The 25,439-nt window shown below is 32.3% G+C and overlaps 8 protein-coding genes across 8 annotated transcripts; 3 read left to right on the plus strand and 5 right to left on the minus strand.

The window, feature by feature from the left end:
- Nucleotides 1–369: 369 nt before the first annotated feature.
- RO3G_13440 (uncharacterized protein) lies at nucleotides 370–2,076 on the plus strand (the record flags this gene model as incomplete). Its single annotated transcript, XM_067668024.1, has 4 exons — nucleotides 370–620; nucleotides 669–802; nucleotides 890–1,897; nucleotides 2,036–2,076. The coding sequence occupies 4 exons, from the start codon at nucleotides 370–372 to the stop codon at nucleotides 2,074–2,076; spliced, it is 1,434 nt and encodes a 477-aa protein (XP_067524125.1).
- A 520-nt stretch (nucleotides 2,077–2,596) lies between these two features.
- On the minus strand, nucleotides 2,597–3,697 carry RO3G_13441 (uncharacterized protein; the record flags this gene model as incomplete). Its single annotated transcript, XM_067668025.1, has 5 exons — nucleotides 2,597–2,604; nucleotides 2,730–2,839; nucleotides 2,973–3,134; nucleotides 3,190–3,478; nucleotides 3,532–3,697. The coding sequence occupies 5 exons, from the start codon at nucleotides 3,695–3,697 to the stop codon at nucleotides 2,597–2,599; spliced, it is 735 nt and encodes a 244-aa protein (XP_067524126.1).
- A 539-nt stretch (nucleotides 3,698–4,236) lies between these two features.
- RO3G_13442 (uncharacterized protein) lies at nucleotides 4,237–5,545 on the minus strand (the record flags this gene model as incomplete). The annotated part of the gene is made up of 2 exons (XM_067668026.1): nucleotides 4,237–5,325; nucleotides 5,396–5,545. 2 exons carry the CDS (start codon nucleotides 5,543–5,545, stop codon nucleotides 4,237–4,239), a joined length of 1,239 nt encoding a protein of 412 aa, XP_067524127.1.
- A 580-nt stretch (nucleotides 5,546–6,125) lies between these two features.
- On the minus strand, nucleotides 6,126–6,814 carry RO3G_13443 (uncharacterized protein; the record flags this gene model as incomplete). The annotated part of the gene is made up of 2 exons (XM_067668027.1): nucleotides 6,126–6,651; nucleotides 6,714–6,814. The coding sequence occupies 2 exons, from the start codon at nucleotides 6,812–6,814 to the stop codon at nucleotides 6,126–6,128; spliced, it is 627 nt and encodes a 208-aa protein (XP_067524128.1).
- A 612-nt stretch (nucleotides 6,815–7,426) lies between these two features.
- On the minus strand, nucleotides 7,427–8,176 carry RO3G_13444 (uncharacterized protein; the record flags this gene model as incomplete). Its single annotated transcript, XM_067668028.1, has 2 exons — nucleotides 7,427–8,040; nucleotides 8,104–8,176. The coding sequence occupies 2 exons, from the start codon at nucleotides 8,174–8,176 to the stop codon at nucleotides 7,427–7,429; spliced, it is 687 nt and encodes a 228-aa protein (XP_067524129.1).
- A 528-nt stretch (nucleotides 8,177–8,704) lies between these two features.
- Nucleotides 8,705–9,624, minus strand: RO3G_13445 (uncharacterized protein; the record flags this gene model as incomplete). The annotated part of the gene is made up of 4 exons (XM_067668029.1): nucleotides 8,705–8,994; nucleotides 9,077–9,132; nucleotides 9,178–9,376; nucleotides 9,435–9,624. 4 exons carry the CDS (start codon nucleotides 9,622–9,624, stop codon nucleotides 8,705–8,707), a joined length of 735 nt encoding a protein of 244 aa, XP_067524130.1.
- A 1,732-nt stretch (nucleotides 9,625–11,356) lies between these two features.
- Nucleotides 11,357–12,598, plus strand: RO3G_13446 (uncharacterized protein; the record flags this gene model as incomplete). Its single annotated transcript, XM_067668030.1, has 3 exons — nucleotides 11,357–11,466; nucleotides 11,575–11,957; nucleotides 12,015–12,598. 3 exons carry the CDS (start codon nucleotides 11,357–11,359, stop codon nucleotides 12,596–12,598), a joined length of 1,077 nt encoding a protein of 358 aa, XP_067524131.1.
- A 4,627-nt stretch (nucleotides 12,599–17,225) lies between these two features.
- Nucleotides 17,226–18,248, plus strand: RO3G_13447 (uncharacterized protein; the record flags this gene model as incomplete). Its single annotated transcript, XM_067668031.1, has 1 exon — nucleotides 17,226–18,248. The coding sequence occupies one exon, from the start codon at nucleotides 17,226–17,228 to the stop codon at nucleotides 18,246–18,248; it is 1,023 nt and encodes a 340-aa protein (XP_067524132.1).
- Nucleotides 18,249–25,439: the final 7,191 nt, after the last annotated feature.

The raw sequence follows: 25,439 nt of genomic DNA on the forward strand, positions 1-25,439 counted from the left end.
ACAAAAAAAAAAGAAAAAAAACTGGTGAGAATAAACACTTTGATGCATCTTTTTCAAACAAAGCCAAATGTCACGTTGTACATTGCGTTACTCGACATTTACTTTCCTTTTACGGTGAGCTAAATGCGATTGTTGTAGATAAAGTCAAAAAAGCTCTTGTTGCTTTATTGATTCACTCCATATGAAACGTCAAAGGCTAAATGTATTTAACTTTCTGCTTAATTTTTATCATTCAGAATCTATTTCTTGCAATTCATTATTGTTCCCTTTCCCCTTTTTATAGTCACATGATTATATCTATAAAATTTCACTCTCATTCTACTATATTTTTCTTTTTCATTTTCAAATAAAAAACCCCTCTCTCTTCCAATGACTATACCAACCAAACGAAAATCTTCTGTTACAAAGAAATCAACTCGCTTAAACAAAAATGATACTAAAAATGATATTTGGAATAATACAAACCATACAGAAGAACGTCAAAAGATTAGGGAATTTTGGATTCATTTAAGTGAAGAAGAAAGAAGGTCACTTGTAAAAGTAGAAAAGGAAACAGTGCTTCGAAGAATGAAGGAACAACAGAAACATACCTGTAATTGTTCAGTCTGCGGCAAAAAGAGGTAAAGAAGTCATTTATTTAAACAAAAAGGAAACTCATTTTCATGTAGCTCTGTAATTGAAGAAGAGCTGGAAACACTCTATGATGCTTATTATGAAGAATTAGAAAAGTACGCTTATCGTCAGCAACAACAACAAAAAATAATTCAAGAACAAGAAACGAGCTCTGATGAAGAGGAAGAACGTAATGTTAGTATAAGAATAAAAAACACATTGACAGTAAAAGGTACACATAAATTGTAATCTTTCTTTTTTTTATTACTTATTGAAGCAGGAAACGTTATTACTTTGGCGGATGATTTGATGAAAAATGATGGCAGAAAATTCCTAGAAATGATGGAAAGAATTACAGATCAAAAATTGAAAAGAGAACGGGAATTACAAAGCGAAGATGACGATGACGTGTATAGCGAAGAAATGAATGAGGATGATGATGAATTATACGATGATGACGAAGATGACGACGAAGATGACGACGACGATTACATAAAGACAGAAGAGCAAAAGATGGAAGAAGGCAAGAAAATGTTTCAAGTCTTTGCTGCACGAATGTTTGAACAACGCGTAATGCAAGCTTACAGAGAAAAAGTAGCACAAGACAGACAGCGGCGTTTAATTGAGGAATTAGAAGAAGAGGACAGATTACGTCAAGAAAGGGAGCTGAAGAAGCAACGTGAAAGGGAAAGGAAAAAGGAGACCAAACGATTAGAAAAGCTGAAGCAAGAGCAAGAAAGATTAGAGATGGAGGCGAAAAAGAAGCAAGAAGAGGATGAAAAACAACAAAAATTAAAGGAGATTCAAGAGCAAGAAAGAAAGCGTAGAGAAGAGGAAAAGAAACAGAGAGGAGTAGAAAGACAAAGAAAGGAGGCAGAACGGCAAAGAAAAGAGGAAGAAAGAAGAAAAAGAGAGCAAGAGGAATTAGAACGGAAAAAGAAAGAAGAGGAAGAAAAGAGGCTTAAAGAAGAAGAAAAGAAAAAAGAAGAGGAGATAAAGAGAAAGAGAAATGAAGAATTAGAAAAAGAAAACAGACGAGAGGAAGAGTCAAGAAGACATGAATCGAAAAAAAACAACCAAAGAAACGAAGAATCTATGAAACCACTTGCTACATTAAATACGCCTAGTACCACTATTGAAAGACCACGTAAAAGCTCGGCTGCTGGTCCTATCGGTGGACCTATTATGAAGGGGAGATCATCAACAGCAGATTGCCAACAACAACTTTATGATGAGCATTCTTTCTTTACCAATTATCTGTTTGGACAAACTTCTTTAAATCAAGGTAAATTTCGTATCGTTTTTACGTATATCTTTGTGTTAAGACTTGGTATAGACGATCATTGTAAAAGTAAAAGACGTATTTCATATGGAAACATTCATCAAAATTGGACAAATGGGTGGACAATATTATCTGATACAGTGCATGAAAAATTATTTGGCGATGTGATTGTAAAGAAGTGATGAACTGGGTTGTTTTATATTTTTAACCTGTTGATGTATAGGCTGATCGAAGTACGATTATTCTATCAAGAGCAAAAGAAGCATATTTAAGATTAAATGAGATAGCAGAATCCAAATACAGGATAACACCCAATTACCATTCACTTACACATTTACAAGGGATGATGGATAATATGGTACTTGATAATATTACGATCGATACATTTGAATTATACGAGACCCTAAATAATTCAAAATCAAGTGAATTTGAATGTGTTTATAATCAGCAACAAGGTTATCTTGTTCGCTTAATGAACATAAGACCAAGATCATCTTCTATACCTGCGCATATTCCCTCACTAACAACATCATCCACTAATTATGCATTTAACACTAACAGTTCAAACGGAATATTTTAAATATACAAATAAAAATCCTTTTTTATTGGTTCCAATATTGCTGTTGTTGATTATAAGGATACATTGATGTATTTAAGTAGTTTTGTGATTGCTCTTGTTGTTGCCGATGCTGCTGCTGCTTTTCACCTCGCTGAAGCAATGGTATATTGTCATTACCGTTATATTGATTTGAATAAAAGGATGGATTTGAAAATAATGACGGTTGTTGATAAGTATTGAATGGTAAACAATAAGGATAGAATGCACTATTATTACCATACAATGTTTGCTGATTATAAAACAAGTAATTACTGCTATTATTCAGTGGTGTATTGTAATAATTCATTGAAGAAGAATTCTTTTGTTGATCGAATCCACCATAAATACTATAATCTAATGTATTTGGTTCTTCTTTTTTGGGTTTAATAGAATCAAACAAATCATTCACAGTTATTTCTGGTTGCCTTGGTTACGAAATTAATTAAATCATATTCGTCCAATAAGAACAAACAAACTTACTTTTCTTCATTTAAATTCAATTTATGAAAATCCAATGAGATGTCATTGTCTTTATTATTGTTATTGTATGCTTCTTTATTATTTGAACATAACTGTTGTCGTTGTTGGTTATTACCATCATTGATAGTTCCCTCTTCATCAGTTGCAGATTTGTCGCTAGATCTAAAAAAGAAAAGTGTCAAAATAATAATGCTTTTCTTTTTTTTTAAAGACTAACTCTTGTAATAAACTAGCCCATGTTTTTGGTGTATTCTTTATTGGTACTTTCTTCCATGAGTCTGATTTTGTTGTTAAAGCTGTTGACCAATGATCCGTTGTTATTGACTTTTTAACTGCGTTATTCCACGACTGGGGCTTTTTATTACCATTCGGTCGTTGTTTAATACTGTTTACTTTTGGTCTAATTGTGCTTTCTGATATTGTAGGTTTGTTTAGATTATTATTAGCTGATGCTGCTTCCTTTTTCGATTTCTTTGTCTTTACTTCATCCCATTGGTTAACCTGGCCTATAAATCAAACTTTAATATTTCTTTGACAATATGAACAAAATTTTCTGTACCTATACTTATTCTGTCAATAGCTAATTCCAAGTCTCCATTTGCATCTTGTAGAGTAAATAAAAGATCTTCTTCTGACCAATCTGCAAATAACTCCTCCAGCACGGATAATTGTGAAGCATATTCTACTTTAAGCTTTTTAAAATCATTTTTTTCTGCTGCACTCATTTTTTATTTTAAGAAGAAACAAAGTGTTTCTATTCTAAAAAATTCTAATTTGTTATCGAAAGTGGAGATTGTTTGTATTAAAATTCAGCTCCATTATTCTAAAAGCAGTAATAATTTTTTTGACCTACCCCTTGGCGCTACCTTTATCGCTATATCGATCCTATAAGTTGTCAGAAGAACCTTGATTTATACTAAAGCTTACAAAAGCTCTTTTAATTAAGTTCAAAAAGTACTAAAGTAGGCATTATAATTTTTAACTTTTTTTTTACTACTTGTATTGCTTATGTAAAGAAAAAGAGGTGTTCTAAAAAAGATTTGCAGTTTATTTTTCAATTAGTAAAAAAAAAAAAAAAAAAAAAAAAAAAAAAAAATCGTCCCGCTTTTATAATCCTGCGACAGCTTAGTGATTGGCTCGTCTCCATTAGTTTTGTAACAAATCAAAAATTCTACATGTATTTTCTTTCGGGGATGTTCTTTTTTTAATAGCATTTGTGTTATTATGCTTTCTTAAAGATTTATGTTTTTATTTAACAGTTAATTTAAACGCATTTTTTTCTTGCAATATCTAAAGCATCTATATCAGCACCAAACTTTCTTTTTATATTCAAAGGAGTCTCAGCGCCAAAGAAATATAAATCATCCATCTTTCTGACACGGGACATGGCAACATATAACTGTCCATGGGAAAGCATGTTGTCCAAATGAATTCCTACGCAATCAATAGTCGCGCTTTGCGCCTTGTGAATAGTAGTGGCGAAAGCAGGGACAATTGGAAACTGTGTTCTTGTATAACTAGTACTCGGAACTTGACGACTGATGCGTTGAATCCAGTAGATAGCATCGTTCCCGTTCGGTAACCGTTTCTTCAAACAAATGTTCTCTTCTTCCATATACTCTACCAAAGCAATAGTACCGTTGACCCAACCTGTAGGCACATGTAGATTGTGGATGAGCATTACAGGCATGTTTGGCTTGATTGAAAGATGTTCTAACAGTCTTGTTTCTCTCAAAGCAATTTTGGCTGTTCGCTCATTGCCGACATAGGAGTCTTGAGCAAGAAAATCAGTGCCATCACCAGGATATTCAGCATAGTCTTTCTCATTAGCACTCACCACCCTTTCTCTTGTTGTATATAGCCGTAAGCAGGAAAGTGGGAGCTGTGACTTGTGAACGGTTCTTTCATTTATAAATGCTATTACAGACTCGTCAAATTGATAGTTGCGTACTCTGTTAAGTATATCAATAAAGCGTTCATCTTGCTGGCGTACTGGCTTATGGAGACTGTATCGAGGGACTGCATTGAATATTTCAGATTCCCATATCTGACCCTCTTTTTGCTGAATAGGAAGTAGCTGAGCAACATCACCAAAGAAAATAGTTTTGATACCGCCCATTATTGTAGTTCTTTGGGTGGTTTTTACCAAAGCATCATTGATAGATTCCAGAAGTTTTGCGCTTATCATTGAATATTCATCGATTAATAGAACTATCTTTGGATACAACTTGACATATTCGTCCAGAACCAAAAAATTAGGGACAGAAGATATATTGGTTAAACCAAAGAACCTGTGAATAGTTTGGCCTGAAATATTGTGAGCAGCAACGCCTGTTGGTGCCAATTTGAAGACCTTTTTTGGAGAAACAAGTCAAAATATTGAATAACATGTTTTTAAAAATGATGTAGCATTAGATTGTTACCTTGCAATTTTGAAGTTTATAATGTCTTTCCAACATTCTCAAGAGATACGACTTTCCTGTTCCAGCTGCTCCAGAGACAACCACAGTCGAGTTCAGCTCAAGTTCAGTGGTGATTTGCGAAAAAATGCATTTCTGGCTTTGATTAGCCATATTAAGCATCAGAGAAAGCTTTCACGACATACTTCAAGGCCTCTTTCAGCGTCTACAATATCATGCAATGATTCAATGTTTACTCTTCGATGTGATTCAATAGAACCTTCATTAAGTAAATGTTCGTAGTAATCTGCAAAATGTAAAAGATGGTTGTTTAGCTATTTTTTTTTTTTTTTAAAAAAAAAGAAAGAATTTAGTACCTTTATATGAACCAAAGCGTTCCATTTCATTTTTGTATGTCGTTTGAAAAATAGGTAGCTTTAAAACTATTTGCTGGTAGTAGAAACTTTCTCCATTTGTTTCACTCTGATTATATGTTCTCCAAAAAACTGGCTTGTCTTTTATAAGCCTAAAGGTCAGGCGTCTAAAACATATCACATATTCAGGCAACAGCTGTGGGTAGAAGGGACGTGTAGCTTCTCTAATGTTTGTGATTTCTCCTGTAGTTTTATAAACTCTTTTGTAAAAACAGAAGAACTGAGGCATTGTCAACTCTGGAGCACCATGTCTTTTTTCATATATTTCTATTAGAAGGAAATTGAATAGAAGAAAAATACTTTGAAAAAGATACAAATGATTAACATGACTTACCAACTGGAGTCAAAGAAAAAATCTGATCATCATCTTCAGTCAAATCTTTAATATCTTCTCTCAAGCGTCTAGTATCTTGGCCAAGAAGACTTGTACTTAAGAAAATTACATTTCTAGAGTTGCTGTGCTTTCTCCAGCCCATTATGTCGTAGGTTGCCTCTACTGCTCCTACAATTCTTGTTGAATAGTGCTCTCTTTCTGAAACATACGTAGTTCTTTTATAGTATCCTTGATTTTGAACCTGGATGTTTTTCAGCAGAATTTTGGCCTCATAGTCATCTTTAGCAAGATACTTGGCAAGGTATCTTACAGCTTGGGGACCATCGTTGTATTGTATGTCCATTGAAGTACGAAAGACAGCGAGCAGGTAAGGGTTGTAATTATTTACATATGCATCGCCGACATCTCGTTTATAAGTACAACGGTGTTCAGAGTCGAGAAAGGTGACTGGAGAGTATGGTTTGGGGTATCCAAAGCGGCATTTCTTGATGGGGTCACCTCTCTTGCAGTAGCTATATAGAAAAAAAAATTGAGAATCAGTAAATGCCCACTAAATTTTTGTCATTAAACTTACTTATCATTGCACTTATGTAGCTGCAATCGATTGACCAGATCATGCATTATCGGATCGTTGGAAGAGGAGCCTTCTGGAAACCAAGTATGAACAATATTCATTTCAATTAGCTCTTGTACGGATTTGTTCGTCCAAAGAACCATGTGGATGTGTGGGCTGCCGCGATCTTGAGTTTCCATCACCCAGCTATGTTCTTTGATACCACCAATTTGTCTGGCAAAATGCTTACAAATGTAGTCAGTGAAAAATTTTAACCATTTTCTCTTAAAATGCTGGCTGAAGAGAACAGGATCTTCCCACGGAAACAGGATACCATCACTGAGAATACCTTTAAAATCTTCACTTTTATCATCACAGGTAAAGGTTAGGAACAGTTGAGGAGCGCCCAAATTTTCAAAAATGCATTGGAGATCCAAAAAGTTTTTTCTCTTGTATGCATATGACGATCGTATTTGGGATGGGACAGTGGATACAATATTTTTGTTCATCTTTCCAGTCACAGGATTTACTACATCACTTTGCCTTAAGTTATTTCTTCCTTTAGTGGAGACTACAAACCTGTTGGCTGCAGCAATATTTCGTTTTTCAATTAAGTCCAACATAAAGAAAAGAAAAGAAGGATCCCTGGCAAATCTCCTGTCTTGAATGAGCAATCGTTTTTTGGCATAGCTTGAAAGACTTTCCAGATTCATTGTAGCTTGGGAAACCCCACCTTAGTTTTCGGGTATACCATAGATTCCAGAATGATTATTAAAATCTTCACCGTTTTGAGGGACCATTGAATAATGTCCAGTGCAAGTGGTAAACAAATATGGGAAAATTAGAGCCAGAAGACTGGGGTGAGAGTACCTAACCATTTTTCCAACATTATCTTCACCAATTATTAAGTCCTTGAACTCCACATATGCTGCCTGAGGATTTACATTCTCATTGGCGAAAAGAGCATTGTTTAGCCAACCCTTATCGATGCTGACATGTTTTTTGTTTTCGGAAACATGGTAGTTTACCAACGAAAAAGTCAACTTAGGCATATCATAGCGAGATAGCAAGGAATGTGTCCTTTGTAAAGCTCTGTAGGCATCCTCAACTTTTTTCTTTCTAATGATAGCAGGGTCACCACGAACAAAGAAAAGACTCAAAGTACCTCCGTAAGCCATCTCAGCAAACTCATAGTTGTGCGTTGTATACATCGGGCCTTTGACTTCATAATGCCCAATTCTTCCATGAACCAAGGTTGATTTTCTTGTAATCTGGGACACGAGCTTGATGGGAGACAAAACTGATCTTTCCCTATAGTTCAAATCCTTTGTTTCAGGTACAAGATCGCCTAATTATGAAACAAATGATTAATAACGTATAGCGTGATAAACATAAACGTAAATCGTGTTACCAGGGTACACCATAGACAAATTGGAGAATTCCTCTTCAGCGGTATTAAGATGAGATTTGCAAACCATTTTCATGGTCTCATCATCGGCATTGCAAATGGGCTGCAGCTTCCATTCCATGCAGGGCAAATTAGCAGCGCTACTGATGTTTCTGAAGAATGATCTTCGGGGTACAACACCTTAAGGCAGACACAACAAAAGCCGTCAGATTTTTGCATTACGAAATCTTGAAAGGAGAGGACTTGCTTTTTTTGAGCGCGAGTAAGAGATGAAAGGTTGTTGTCAGTTAAGCGGAAAGCGTAAAACATGGTATGTATTCTTGTAGGATGTGTTAAAAAAAAATAAATGTAAAGTTTTTAAACAATAAAAATTGAGACTCTTTTATACACACGCAATGACTTATGAAACAGTTTGCTTAGATAACTATTATTGTTATACTTGATCAACACTATATACTACTGAGTAATAACATTATTTATATTTAATTAAACTCTTTTTTTTATTAATTAGTAAAGTAATATATGCAGACAATACCCAAAATACATCAACAATCACTGTACAACATTAAAAAAAATACTTGCCCACCCACCCACCCTTTATATTTTAATCAAACATAGTTGAAGAGCGATGACTAGTCGTATCGGCATCATCGTCATGTAAATTATATGTAAATACAGATGAATCAAAAGGAGAATCATCATTAATAAGAGCATCATATCTTAAGGATGCGTGATTCCAAAAGCCTTCCAATCTGTTTACAGCAGTATTATAGCTGTAAATAGTTTTCATGACCCGAGGTACTGGCCTATTTGTATTCGGGTCATTTTGTGGTCGCGTAATTCTTTCTTCCACAAAGACAGGATTAAGGGCCGGTTCAATCAACTGTCTTCCAACTATCAATATATTAACCATTTTTAAATAAATTAATGCAACTATGCGGATGCAAAATAATATATTATATAACAATTAAATTACCTAGGTCTTCATACATATCACTCAATTGGAGGGCAAAAGTTTCAACGTTCAAGCCCCTGTTAAATACTACATCGCTGTTATGTATATTTTCCCACACATACTTGTAAACAATAAATTTCATCTTGAGGAAGTTCATGTTCCTTGAAAAGTCTCTAGTTCTGATCCTGCAGGCTTCAGTAGTAATGACCAACCCGTCATCGTCGACCTGAAGAATTGGACGTACATCGGTAACGCTTAGCCTTATATTGGCAATAGCTTTAGTGCTGTCGTCGAATGTATATGCTGAAACGTTTAAAGACCCTGTAATAAAAAATTGATTAGTTCTACAAATTCATGAACATATCTGTAAATTAACTACCAGCAAAGCTATGGCGAGTGCCATTGTCAGTAAATCTTATGAAATAGTACATAAGGGCAGGATGTGAGGTGTAGAGTTTGACTCTTGAGCCAGAGTCAATGCACTTCGATTCAAGCGTCACAGATCTGGCATTGATGCGGAAGAGAGGGGAAGCAGTAATGACTGCATCAGTGACTTCGCCTATAATCATTTTGTCTCGATATTATGTATACAATAACGACAAAGACATTAGTCATTTTTTGCTATATTTATACAAATAATAACAAATATTCATATCTTTTAAGAAACGTCGCTAATCAAGGATTTGTGAACAGTAATTAAGCATCAATTTCGTTAAGGATTGAGAAAGGAATTGGAGAACGAAGAAAATTCAATATGCAAATAAACCATATTTTATAAACACAAGTTTATTGTTATTTAGCTATGTCTAAATTTATGTTTTTAAAATTATTAAATTTTGCTTTGTGTTTGAATGGAATTAATAAGGCTGTTACAACTAGGAAGTGAAAAGATTTTTATGTCATTTTTTAACAGTATTAATTCAATTAGTTAAAAAAAATACAATAGTATTGTTCAGTGTGAACAAAAAAGGAAAGAAAAAAGCTTTTGTGTATGAATGGGTTAGGTTTCACGAATTTGATCAATCAGTTACGCAAAGGCCAATTTATAAGATTGTGCATGAAGTTTTTATCTAAAAAAGAATTTGTTTTATGCATATCATAGCAATAACAATAAAAAATGGCCGTTCCAGTTCAAGTTTTTCGCCTTTGGGGGGAGAAAAAATAGCCTTTTGGGGGTTTATTTAAAAAGAAAAAAATATTTTTTGTGGAATTTTTTTTTTTAAAAAAAAAAAAAAAAAAAAAAAAAAAAAAAAAAAAAAAACTATGGAAAAAAGCACGAATTCAATACTATTAGCCGATTGAGGGGTTATAAAAACCATCAAGTTTAATATTTTAGCTTCAAAAGCGACTAGTTTGATTATAACTTGAGTAGCCGCAACTGTAAATAATACTTACCACTTCAATTCTGTTACTTATCTGTTTTGTATGTATGTTATTTATTAAATGGATCATTCCATATTCGGTTATACTTGCAATATAAAGCACTTAATACAGATTTGGTTAACAAACAGACTTTACTGTAGTATATCCGTATATATTAATTGCATATTTATGTCAGTAACACAGAATTTTTGAGGAAGAATGACACCTTAGAATTACTACAATAATACCAGGGTTTTTGAGTTCAAGTGTTCCTGTTGTACGATTGTAGGCTCTGGAATGGAAAAAAAAAAAAAAAAAAAAAAAAAAAGAAAAGGAAACAGTGAGATTAAAAGTACATCTTGTAACTTCTTTTGGTCAGGTTCTTTTTTGCATTACATATAGGATTATAAGGCATATTTTTTGTAGGTAAATAGGGGTTTTCTTAGCTTTTAAAAGCGTTTTAAATTCTACAGGTTTATTTCTTTGTGTACCAAGCCACAGCTTTACTACTTTTGTCGTATGAGACAAATGTTTTAACACACAATGTACATGAAAAATTGTTCTAAAAGAAATAGAAGGTAACATACTCTTAATTAATTATGTTACTCTTTTCGTGCTACTATTACAAGAATTAAGCTCACAAACTACCTCATATACTGTTGAACATTTGCACCACAAAAGAAGGAAAGAGATCTAATGATGTTCGTTAATTTACGTACAAAAGTCAGTATTCAATCTATGTCAGCTTCCCAGCAGCATAGGTCGGGAAAAGAGACGAGTTTATTTATTTAATATACAAGATTAATCTTTGTTTCCAAATTTGAGAATTGTTTCTAGAATATAAATTCATTATCGTTAAGCAAGCTAAAGACATCTTCCATATTGATTTTAAAGCCTGATTTATACTAAAATCCCAAAAAAAAAAAAAAAAAAAAAAAAATGCAATCTGTTATAACTTCTACATTTGCTGCTGTATTCTTCTCTCATTCAATTGAGTTTGATCGAATTAATGAGAAAGCATATTTCTTACTCTATGAACCTTATATGGCGTAAGTTAAATAAAAGTTCTTTCATGAAATGAATTAATTCAGACTAAAATAATGAATTACAATTACTTTTAAAAAGCTCACAACTGATTATTTCTATAGTAATTATAGTGTAAAAGTCATCGCTAATTTGAATTTAGTTCAAGATATGATTCATGGCTACGACAGTGAATGGGATATCACCAGAACAAGTGAACGAAAAGAACCATTAATATTACTTGCAACTGGATTAATGAAGCAGCAGCCTACTGTGAGGGCGTTTTTGGGTAGAGTTGTGGAAGAAAAATTTTATATGCAGGCCTTTGCTTTGACAATTATACCCGGAATTCCATTTGTTCCAGAACGGTTGAAAGAATTAATTCATCCTGAAGTTGCTCCAGTTCAACTAGGAGAAGGTGTTAAAGAAGGCTATTTTTATGTCAACCTATCAATGAATCAAGATTTTTCAAACGGCCCTGAATTTTACGAAAATGCTGCAAATGGGGAAGAGCTTGGTAAAATAAAAACAAATCTTTGATAAAAGAATTGTCCTTATATTTATTGTTCACTAGATGAATACGAGAGACAAATTCTAGAAGAAAACCAAAGAAGGAACCAAGAAGCTCGTGGTGATAATGTTGAAATACCAGATTCAACAGAAAACGATGAATCTCGCTCTTACAATCCTTATTATACAGATGAAGATGAGCCCTATATTCCTCCAGAATATCCTTCATATGTCAGACGTATGTCTGATTCTAGTTCGGATGCAAATACGGAGAAGCATTATGGCCAGCAAGCAGGCGGTTTCCCTGAAGATATGTTGAGATGTACCCATGAAGACCTAAATCGAATGAATGATCAGAGAAGAAGAGAAGATAGAAATAATAAAATATTCAGTCCGCATATCAATGCGTCTAACTTTGATGGTATCCATTTAAAAAAGTTTTTTTATACAAAACAAAAAGCAACAGTCATTAATATAGTATGCTTTTTTTGTGTTCTAGATGAGGAAAGTAGTGGATCCGAAAAAACTATTATGCAATCAACGCGACAGACAGCAACCACCTCAGTAACCAGCATAAAAGCAACCCCTTCAAATCGTAACATTACAAGAGAACTGGGACATGCTTCAAGCAATTATGATAGTAAGTGAAAAGCTTGAAAACATAAGCAATGAACATGGCAGGAGGGTTTACCATTTACATTATTCTTTTGTTTGACATACTAGGTTTTCTTCAAAAAATTATAAGGAATAACAACAACAAACCTTTTTCGAATGAAGCAGCCATTAGATGCCCAAATGCTACAAGTATGATCACTGATAATGATCCCATGGAAGGTAGTAGCAAAAGTGCTATTATGCATCATCAACATAATAGAAGTCATTCAATTACATCTTTAACAACAGGATTTAGAAATCTACTCAACCCTTTTTTTAATGAAAACATTAATGGTGAGTAATTATTCATAATATCGCACACATTTTTTTTCATTGTTAAGACACTTTTGTCATTCATGTAGACAACATGTATTCCGATTGTTAAGGATACATAAGATTATAGTCACTTTAATTTAGTAAAAGGAATCTCATATGATCCTAAATAATATGTTGACATAACTTTGGAATCATTTATAACATTATTCCCAACACAGATCAATAAAAGACCTTGATTAGATTTTTATATTAAGCTTTATTCATATTAACTTCACACAGTCAAATGTATGGCGTGGTTGTAATATAGTTTATTGATGATATGAGCATGTTGAATAAGGAATGACAATTACTTACCGGATCATCATTAAGTCACGCAAACATTTATCCTAACTGAGATATTATTATTAGCCATAATATCCAATCACGGAACTAGAGGATTTTAGATTCATCCGTACCGTCTCCTAAATAGTCCTACATCCAGAGTTATCTGAAACCATCCCAATAGCATAATTGACAATACAAGCTAGGAACAGGCTAAACTAATAATTAGAAATAGTAATCATCTATTCTGTCGAATTGACCATAAATCTGTCCTAATTCTTTATCCGTATCGTGTCTATAAATACTCTCACTTTTTACATGTAGAATTTATCATATTCAATCTTAGTTATCTTAACTTAATAAGGAGATACCAAGTTCTAACAGTATTTCTTTATCTTTGTTGTTATACTACTTTTACCTAAAACCCCCCTATCCTAAACACCGATAATATATCTCAATCGAAAAATGATAAGTCGGTCATTCCCTTGAAACGTAAAAATAAGGAAAAAGTATGTATATGTATTTTTTTTTTTTTTTTGCAAATTTGAATATGCGAAAAAAAAAAGTTACTTATTTCTATCAACTTGCTAGGGGAAAGAAAAACAAACAGAAATAGAAGAACAGCATGATGAGCAAGTTATTAGTAGCAGCAGTAACAGTGACAACGATGAAATAAATTATGTAAACGAAATAAGAGGAAGAGGAAGACCAAGGCTGAGTGAAAAAGAAAAAGAAAAATGAAGACAGGAAGACAGTCCTAGACAAAAGAATCCTCGAGGACGACCCCGTAAAGCAAGAGAGCCAGTACAGACTAAAAAAGGTTTTATGGATAGCTTTGTGATTAGCCTATCAAAAAAAGATAATCAGTAGAGCTATAATATTCAATGCAGCAAAATGAGCATATATGAACACGTATTAAAAAAATCAAATAATTTACTTACTTTTACTTTGATTAAATAATCTGGCCAATCTTCACTTGTTAACTCAATCACTGAAAAAATAATTAATAATGTTTAAAGTTGTTCTAGGTGTTATATATTGAAACGAGCAAGACTTTTATTTTGAAGTGTTATATTACTCTGTATGTGTCTATTTGTATATTTCTTTTTTTTTAATATTTAACAAAAAAATAAAACTTTGAGATATGAAAGAAGTATACATTACAAGTTTTTCTTCTTTAAAAAGAAAAGCAAAGGTTATGCGTATTAATATGTTGAGTTAGTTTGTGCTTTCAGTTAATGAATAATTTTTTACATGTTGATGCTACTTGAACACAAGTACATTAGACAAAGGACAGAGGTTAAAAGCCTTACTGAGTACTCTAGTATTCTTTTTTATATTCTCGTGCATCTTATATCGCTAGTTCCTCTTAAAATAAAGAGGTAAAGCCCAGATGAAATTTAACTGCACAAGAAATAATTTCTTAGCATGAATCAGGTTCAAGAAGATGTACCATCTTGTCTAATTTTTTTAATGTTTGACGACCATTCCATTACAAAAATTAACCATGCGTTATCTTTACCTAAGTCTCTAATGATGTCTGTGAAATCCTAATGTTTATAAAAAATACGCGATGAGGCCTAAAAAACTTAAAATATGTTAAAAATATATGAATAGACACCTTTAACTCTATTTTCGAATAGAGCAGGAGGCGATAGTGGCAGGTGAGTGTCAGGATCACCCTTTTTCACAGAAAAAAATCAAAAGGTGATTGGATACTGAATTATTAGTAAGGATCAATTAGCCAATCATTATTTTTTTTCGTATTTTTTGGCTGTGATTACCTTATTTGGAAGTATTGTCCAAAAACAGTAATCATTTTTCAAAAATATAAAAAAAATATAGACGAAGGAAAAATGGTTATTTTTTTTGATAAACAGTAAATTTGACCTATTGTTTATACGTCTGTAGAAAATCTGCCGACCTTAACATGTAAAAATGAGGAGAAAAAAAATATTAAAAAAAATACCTCCAAAATTTGAATAAAAAATTTTATTTTTTCGAGAATTATTGCAAATATAGTAAGTGATTGTTATATAAAAACCTAAAAAAGGCGATTTTTTTTGGCTTGTTTTGCAAAATAACTAACAATATGTAAAAAAAAAAACTCGTCATGTAACATTAAAATGAAAATCTATCATTGATTGTTTTGTTAATAAACTGTTTCATAACATTTTAGGCAAAAACCATCCGGCCTTTCTGCTGAAAAAATAACAAAACATGGAGATTTCGAATAGCCCAGGCTTTCAACAATAGTTGATTTTCTGGTTGAGAAAGTATAGAAAGGTAATATTGAACTGTATAGTCTAAGACTATACGCATATAATTAATCTTTACTACATCAAAAAACGCTTTTATCATTGATCATTTTTATGTTATTTTTATATAACGAAGAATGTATTTCATTTTCATTAGGAATAGGATGCTAACTATTTTTATATAAAGAAAAGCTAGAAGATAAAATAGTTTACGTTTCCAGTTTTTAACATTTTATACGTCTTTGAGCCCTCCCTGCTTAAAAAATCGCCTTTTATAGCTTTTAGTATAACGAAAGGGACCACTAGGCTTTTTTTGGATATTGTATACCTTCCATCTATGTCGAGTAACTTTTTGTAAAAAAATATAATGTTTAAATAAAGAGCCATTTTCAACAGGAATTAACTGAAACTTGCACCAAAGGTTATTGATATCATGAGAAGTACTTATGCTTAATTTGAGCTTAATGTAAGGACATCAAAAATTCACTCGACATATATGGAAGGTATACGATGTCTAAATTTGTCGAGTAAATAGAAAAAAAAAGAATAAAAGAATGTCCTGCCAAAGCGTCATTTTTCACTGAAATTGTCTGAGACTTATACCAAGGCTTACTGATATTATATTGAGTATATATGCAAGGTTTCGATTCGATAAAAAGACTTTTGTTATGACATTATCGGCCCTTAGGGCACATTCTTTTAATTATAAACAAAACCCTCAATTTAATAAGAATCATATTCCGCATTCCATATAATAGTATAAATACACTATTTCCGGAAAATAATGGGGCACTCAATAAAAAAAATTCGGTGCGGTAAGAAAAATAAAAATGGTGTGGAATAGGCGTGTTATTTCTCTCGATTAATAAAAGTAATAAAATAAGTCGAAAAATCGATGAGTCTCTTGAACCTCTTTATTGAGTAAGGACGAGAGAGAGAGAGCCCATTCAATACAAACTACGTCTTAGAATATAATAATGTGATTTAGGGTCCGAGGTAGTACGGTATAAATTGTGTGGGCTGTTTATCGTATATAGCACTTTGGGCTATATATGATATACAGTCAAATTATTAGTTTAAGAATCTTTTGAGTGATCTCACACGACATTAAGAAAATTATTAAGGTAGATACGACAAATGGGTCAAGAAAAAATTAAAATCCCGGGCATTAGCCAATTGAACTAAGGGACGAAATATAAAAATTTATTGGTTCAAAATTAGGGTGACCCAAGTGCCCCAAAAAAGAATACGCTTTATATGGGCTTACGCTCTAAGCAATCATCGAACTTCTTTTGAGAATATCTACAAAAACCTTTCAAGTCACTGATAAGAACACTGTTACAAGCTTCTTTTATGCGTGACGTCAAAGTCTCCTCTTGCAGAAGTGCTTCTCTTTTACAGTGGGTGAAAAAACTCTAAAAACGTTATGACGTTATCAGCGTTTTTGATTGTTATGTTCTACCAAATTGGTGTATCGCCTTGAAATTTTGCATATATGTAGCACTAAAAATAAAAAATAGTATGACAAATTTTCAATCTCAGATGGTGGTTATTCATCCGAAAACAACTGCTAGAAAAAGACTGGTTTATTTTTAGAGTTTTTTCACTTCCATAAATGTCGGATACACGGACCGACAGACAGACTCCGCGGACTTTTAATGACTTATTATGACTCATAAAGGCTCCAAAAGAATAAAAGGAGTCGCTTTTCTCTTTTTTTCTTAATTTTTTCCATTTAATTTTTAAATATCTTAAACACCTCAATCATGCCTAAATCTCTCTCTGCTGACATCAAAAACGATATAAAGTCCGCTATACTTGCTGGAAAAGGCTCTATGGAGATTGCGAACCGTTTTAGGGTTACGTATGCAACAGTTAATAACTATGCGAACAAGTTTTTCCCAAACCGACAGCGTCGACTTGGTGGTAGACCTATGGTTGTGTCCGCTCAGACGAAGAGATTCATCAAACTTCAAGTTTTACAAGGCCAACTCAAGACTGCAAGGGAAGTACATGGCAAGCTCATGGAGCTTGGATATTACATATCATATAAAACCGCTATAAATGTGTTGAAATCGATGAACTTCTTTGCTGCGATTAAGGACAAAAAGCCTTTGTTAACCGCAAAGCACATGAATAGACGGCTAGCATGGGCCAAGAAGCACCAAAACTGGACTACAGATGACTGGCGACGCGTAGTACTCTCTGATGAAACAAAAGTGAACATTTGGGGCTCTGACGGGTGTAAGTACTATTGGTCAAGACCAGGGGACCCTCTTAAACCTCATTATATTGACGTAACTGTTAAGCATGGGGACGGTAGTTTGATGATGTGGGGGTGCATGACGTATGAGGGACCCGGATACGCCTGTCAAATATACGATGAAACTATGAACTCGGATCTTTACCAACATATATTGGACACAACACTTCGGGAAACAATGGAGTACTATAATATGGATTGGTCTACTGCGTATTTTCAGCACGATAGTGACCCAAAGCATCGTTCCAAGTCAACTGTCCAATGGTTACAAGCTAATGGGGTGAACTACATTGACGACTGGCCAGCTCAAAGTCCTGATCTTAATCCTATTGAGCATCTTTGGCATCATTTGAAGTTGAAGCTATCGTTATATGACAAGAAAGCCAAAGGTGTCCATGAATTGTGGGAAAGAGTTGAAAAAGATTGGAACTCCTTTGATAAAGAAGTTTGCAGAAGGTATATTGACACTATGCCTGCACATATTAAGGCAGTAATCGATACCAAAGGTGGATCTACTCGGTATTAAGTCATCTATAATATAATAAAAGTAAAGGGAAAAAACTCTAAAAATAAACCCACAACACTTCTATCGCTTTTGCGGACTGTTAAATAAAAACCTGAGCTTAAAACTTTCATGAGATGTAATAGACAGCACAACAAGTATATCATAAAGTTTTTGCATAATCTAAGTCGCTGTGCATGCTCACAGAGACTAAAAACTGAAAAAATATCTGACGTTTTTAGAGTTTTTTCACCCACTGTAAGCTTGCTCTTGCAGACTGACCAAAACTGCTCAATAGGATTCAATTCTGGAGAACAAGGGGGCAAATAGACATAATTATAGCCACGACTTTCAATATAAAGCTTTATATCTTCATGCTTATGTATAGGTGCATTGTCCATAACAATGTAATGACCTTTGAACTCCTCATGTCTATCCATTGTTATGTTCTGGTAAAGGTAATAACAAAGATAAACCAAAAGAATACTTTTTGAGACTGAACTTTATTTAAGACAATCTTAATTGTTAAAAAGAAATCATTACAAAGTCTACTATTTATATTCTTCTATCAATTGGCGGGTAAATGAGTAGTTATGAGCGTAGATCCAATCATTGACACGTTTGATTGAAGAATGATCACTGAATCGGTTATGAAAATTTTTAATTCGTTGTTTTATAGATCTTATTGTTCTTTAACTGATCTGGGAGAGTTGTCCTGTCTTCATTGAGAGGAAAGATATATTTATATGAAATGCCTCCAGTCAGATCAAAGTTGACTGGGTACCTGATCCATTATTATTCATTTACAGAAATGATGAATAGTAAAGATCATGACTTATTTAGTGTTCATGCTTACTTTGTAGAATGAATCTAATAGTGATAGTTTTATATAAAAAGAAGAAGAGTATATTTTACTTAATAAAGATTTAAATTATTATCTTTTATCAATTTTAATATACAGTGACCCACAAAATTGTCCTAATGTTTCGTGATTTTCTCTTCTAGAGCTTGTAGAACCGTAGTTATTAAGCTACTGTACACCTTGTTGTACATCATTCAATAGCCAAAGTCATGTAGAAGCAAAAGTCATGACGCAAATTCAGATTAAAACAGCGCCGATGGAGATAGAGGGGTTAAAAAACAAGCGGTGCATTGGGACAATTTTGTGGCACTTTTGAAAAAAAACAAAATGGTTTATTTATCTGATATTAATAGTCAGTCCAACGTCTTTTGTTCTTGATACATTGTTTTATACGCTTAGGCAGCGTTTCTATAACCTTTTGACACTCTTCCGGCTTCATTAAGTCATACCAAACTTTAGTTATTCGTTCGTATAATTAATTCATGCCTTTTGGTGCTGTTTCATAATCATTCAGCCTTCTCTTTAACAATGACTACATATTTTCAATTGGATTCAAGTCAGGGGACTGTGCAGACCACTCCAGAATGTTGTAGGATTGCTCTTTAAGGTATTCTTTTACTAATTTAGTCGTATGTTTGGGATCATTGTCATGCTGGAAGATCACCTGATGTCTTTCTAGCCCTAGCTTATTGGTTCCATACTCAATTGTACGCTCCAGTTCATCCTCCAAAATCTCTTTGTACAATGTTCTATCCATGCTACCATCGATTTTACACATCCAACCAACTCCTGCATAAGTAATGGCACTCCACCGTGTTTTACATGTTGTATAATGGTTTAAATAATAAAGGAAAAGGTAAAAACAAAGATCAAGAAACGGTTTGGGTACTTTTTGAGACTGATCTTTATTTCAGTTTAAGTTAAAGTAAAAATTATTCTAATTGAAGGCAGGTATTTATATCTTATTGAGTGAGTGGCTTGATATCTTCTATTGTTATCGTTCTTCTAATATTCAGGGGACAATTGGCACTTCAGGCCACGATGGATAAATCATGATATTTACGGTTCAATCGGCGCTATAACTACATTCCAAATATGGAAATATATATTTTTGGTCATTGCGCATCGATTGGTACCATTTTCGTTTTCCAATTCCGACTATTTGTTGTAGATATCTGCGCTTGAAAATAGGCGGTATGCAATTTTTTTGGGCACGCTCTATATCAATGACTTCTTTACAGATTTTAATAAGGCTTTGAACATTTGTGTAACTATATGGTCCAACAATAGGTGTTATAGCTTTGCTAAAATATCTGTATTTGATGAAGAGAAATATGTTAAAAACAGCAATAGAAAAATAGAAATGTCGGAGATTTTGGCGGAGATTTTGCACAAATACTTTAATCAGTTAGAGCTTATGGTATGCAAATTTTTACTAAAAACCATCGAATAGAAACAATTTTATGTGACCCTTAAATTTATAGCATGTCTGCACTTTTTTTATGATTGCGGAGCGAATATTTGATTTCACACTCCGAGACTTTGGGAAATGACTTATCCAATAGTACGCTATATTGGGTAGAAGTTTGAATGGAATCTGAAAAATTGAATTTTGGAGCTCATCTGGCACTGTAAGCATCTGATTTCCTCAGCTTGCCCTCATTTACTTTTGTGAAGGATTAGCAATCGACAACTCCTTTGTATGTTTCTTGAATTCTAACATTACTGATGTATGGCAGTTATATGAAACATCGATATGGCCGCCAAAATTTTTGCGACCGATTTAGGGTTCTTAGCGTATATGCTATAACAAGGATGTCTTGCAAAGTGGCATCATCCACTGTCCGAGCATGCATACCAAATGGAAGCTTATTTCTAAGCATCTTTTGATGAATGTAATATAGATACTAAGTTTTTTAACTAAATAACATCATTGATATTATGTAAGGATCACATTGCTTCCTCGATTCTTAAAATATCGTTATTTCTTCATTATGGTTCAAACATTAGTCGTAAAAAAACTAATTGTAATTGTTAAGATAATAGAAAACAAGAGGTAAAAACAAAAATAAAGAAACAGTTTGTGAACGTTTCGAGTCTGATCTTTATTTCAGTTTAAGTTAAAGTAAAAATTATTCTAATTGAAGGCAGATATTTATATCTTATTGAGTGAGTGGCTTGATATCTTCTATTGTGGTCGTTCTTCTAATCTTCAGGTACTTTAGCAAGTGTCATCTCTAATTATGATTATGAAAACTTTTCATTTGTTCTTTTGTATGTCTGTCATAGATTATCTTTTATTCTGGGAATTCCTCACTGAATTGAATAACGTTATTTTACGCGTTATTTCAATTATGTGAAAGATTAACAATATTCCTGACATTGGATTGGATTTGGTTATTTTAGTTGATACTTCTTCTTATCAAAGAACTCTCATGAATACAATACATATTCTAAAAGAACATGTTTAATTGGAATTGATTGTATGATCTTATTTAAATAAACTTGTATTTTATTTTATTTTAGTTATGATCTTGTATTAAGACTTATATTTATCAACGCTAACTACAATCAGTTACTGTTCTACAACAGTAATAACCTATATACTGTTATATAATATCGTGATATTATTCTTGAATATCATTTAAAAATATTAATGCTTATCGTTTTTATAATGTTTTGTTGATTACAAATCTATTCTTAGTTAAATTTAAATGTTCTAATAAAATGTGTTATTCTCATTATAATTTGAATTAAAAAAAAACTGTAAATTATTTTTTATTGGATTTGGTACATTTCTTTGCTACTTTTTTTGTTTTTCGATGTGTGTTTATAGTTCATAGTGTTATGTTCTGGTAAAGGTAATAACAAAGATAAACCAAAAGAATACTTTTTGAGACTGAACTTTATTTAAGACAATCTTAATTGTTAAAAAGAAATCATTACAAAGTCTACTACTTATATTCTTCTATCAATTGGCGGGTAAATGAGTAGTTATGAGCGTAGATCCAATAATTGACACGTTTGATTGAAGAATGATCACTGAATCGATTATGAAAAATTTTAATTCGTTGTTTTTATAGATCTTATTGTTCTTTAACTGATCTGGGAGAATTGTCCCATCTTCAATGAGAGGAAAGATATATTTATATGAAATGCCTCCAGTCAGATCAAAGTTGACTAGGTACCTGATCCATTATTATTCATTTACGGAAATGATGAATAGTAAAGATCATGACTTATTTAGTATTCATGTTTACTTTATAGAATGAATCTAATAGTGATAGTTTTATATAAAAAAGAAGAAGAGTATATTTTATTTAATAAAGATTTAAATTATTATCTTTTATCAATTTTAATATACTTCTTTTAGTTGTGATTATTCAATGTCCGTTATGATCAGACTCTGTTCTACAACACATGGTAGGTGCAGTGAAAAAATCACAACAGTGAGTACTTTTTAGGCAAAGAAAAATTATAATTAAGCAAGAGCACATGATAATAGCGCTTTTGCTTTGCAAATTAAAGTTAGCATATAGTTATGCTGCTATTTAAGGTTGTCTTTCTGTAAGTGAGTTAATTTGAGTTAAGTTTGCTTATAAAGCTTAATTTAAGGTTGTGATTGCCTTGTAAGTTGTTGTTTTATATAGGGTTTAAGCAGATGTTTGATAAGTAGTGACCACCAGATCTTATGTGTAAGATCAATACGATGTTTCTTGATAAAAGTTAAAGTAGAGTAAAAAGTTTAGGTAAACAGGGACTTGTTAAAGTTTGTTATTTACTGCGTAAAAACATATGATTTATTTAAACTGACCAACAATTTCTTCACAAAAAGATGGGATATATACATATGTATGATATTTTTTTTTCTTTTTTGCTTTTCTTATTTTTTTTGACCATTTTTATATTTTCAACATTTTTTATCTTTTTAACATTTTTTATAATCTTTTATCTTTTAATTTTTTCTATTGCTATTTTTTGTTGGTTTGTGTTTTGAGTTGAGTGTTTTAGAGAAGTTTTTCTTGAAATTTTTAAAGTAAGGTACTGTAGTGACTACCAGATCTTTTAATTAAGATCAAATAAAGGTAAAGATAAAAAAAAATAAAGGGATCAGGAACTTTTTATGAGAAGGTTGCCTGTTTATTGAATAAAATATATAAAATAAAAATGTGAGTAGAACTGTACTGTCCTTTTTCTTCATCTAAATAGTTGGGATATTTATATTGTTAATTTTTTTTTCTTTTTGACTTTTTTCATTTTCTTGACTTTTTCACTTTTTTGACCTTTAACATTTTCTTGACTTTTTTCATTTTTTGACTTCTTTGTTACACCATTTTTTTGACTTCTTTATCACAACATCAACCCTCAAAAAGAAGTTCTTGTGACCTACAAAAACATTTCAGCTGTAAAATAAATAAAAGGGAAAACTTAATCAGTTATCGCAAAAGTATAAAATGGTCATTGGGTGGATTGAACTCGTGACATCAAGATTCAAATGAGCCATATTTCCAATTAAGCTATTTTGTAATTTCTGGAAAAAAGTGGTTTATAAACATCCAATGGACTTCCATAAATATTTTGAAGACCGTTAAACATGTTTAAAAATATTATATGGTGCTTACTATTTTTGAAAATTACCGATGTACCAAATGATATAAAACTAACTGGGAACAAAGGTGCTTCACATAAGAAACGCCCCATTATTCTAGACTAAATCGGGAAATATTCGGAACTTCAAAAATTAAACAGCGCCATTCGATTCTGCTTGCCTTATAACCTTAGTTTCTATTTTTGGATTGTTATTCTAGCTCCGCTATAGCTGTAGATATTATGATTTATCCATCGTGGCCTGAAGTGCCAATCACCCTATTCAGGTACTTTAGCAAGTGTTATCTATAATTATGATTATGAAAACTTTTCATTTGTTCTTTTGTATGTCTGTCATAGATTATCTTTTATTCTGGGGATGCCTCACTGATTTGAATAACGTTATTTTACGCGTTATTTCAATTATGTGAAAGATTAGCAATATTCCTGACATTGGATTGGATTTGGTTATTTTAGTTGATACTTCTTCTTATCAAAGAACTCTCATGAATACAATACATATTCTAAAAGAACATGTTTAATTGGAATTGATTGTATGATCTTATTTAAATAAACTTGTATTTTATTTTATTTTAATTATGATCTTGTATTAAGACTTATATTTATCAACGTTAACTACAATCAGTTACTGTTCTACAACAGTAATAACCTATATACTGTTATATAATATCGTGATATTATTCTTGAATATCATTTAAAAATATTAATGCTTATCGTTTTTATAATGTTTTGTTGATTACAAATCTATTCTTAGTTAAATTTAAATGTTCTAATAAAATGTGTTATTCTCATTATAATTTGAATTAAAAAAAAACTGTAAATTATTTTTTATTGGATTTGGTACATTTCTTTGCTACTTTTTTTGTTTTTCGATGTGTGTTTATAGTTCATAGTGTTATGTTCTGGTAAAGGTAATAACAAAGATAAACCAAAAGAATACTTTTTGAGACTGAACTTTATTTAAGACAATCTTAATTGTTAAAAAGAAATCATTACAAAGTCTACTATTTATATTCTTCTATCAATTGGCGGGTAAATGAGTAGTTATGAGCGTAGATCCAATCATTGACACGTTTGATTGAAGAATGATCACTGAATCGGTTATGAAAATTTTTAATTCGTTGTTTTATAGATCTTATTGTTCTTTAACTGATCTGGGAGAGTTGTCCTGTCTTCATTGAGAGGAAAGATATATTTATATGAAATGCCTCCAGTCAGATCAAAGTTGACTGGGTACCTGATCCATTATTATTCATTTACAGAAATGATGAATAGTAAAGATCATGACTTATTTAGTGTTCATGCTTACTTTGTAGAATGAATCTAATAGTGATAGTTTTATATAAAAAGAAGAAGAGTATATTTTACTTAATAAAGATTTAAATTATTATCTTTTATCAATTTTAATATACAGTGACCCACAAAATTGTCCTAATGTTTCGTGATTTTCTCTTCTAGAGCTTGTAGAACCGTAGTTATTAAGCTACTGTACACCTTGTTGTACATCATTCAATAGCCAAAGTCATGTAGAAGCAAAAGTCATGACGCAAATTCAGATTAAAACAGCGCCGATGGAGATAGAGGGGTTAAAAAACAAGCGGTGCATTGGGACAATTTTGTGGCACTTTTGAAAAAAAACAAAATGGTTTATTTATCTGATATTAATAGTCAGTCCAACGTCTTTTGTTCTTGATACATTGTATTATACGCTTAGGCAGCGTTTCTATAACCTTTTGACACTCGAA

Source organism: Rhizopus delemar, genomic scaffold (assembly GCF_000149305.1).
Source record: "Rhizopus delemar RA 99-880 supercont3.12 genomic scaffold, whole genome shotgun sequence".
Taxonomy (NCBI): Eukaryota; Fungi; Mucoromycota; class Mucoromycetes; order Mucorales; family Rhizopodaceae; genus Rhizopus; species Rhizopus delemar.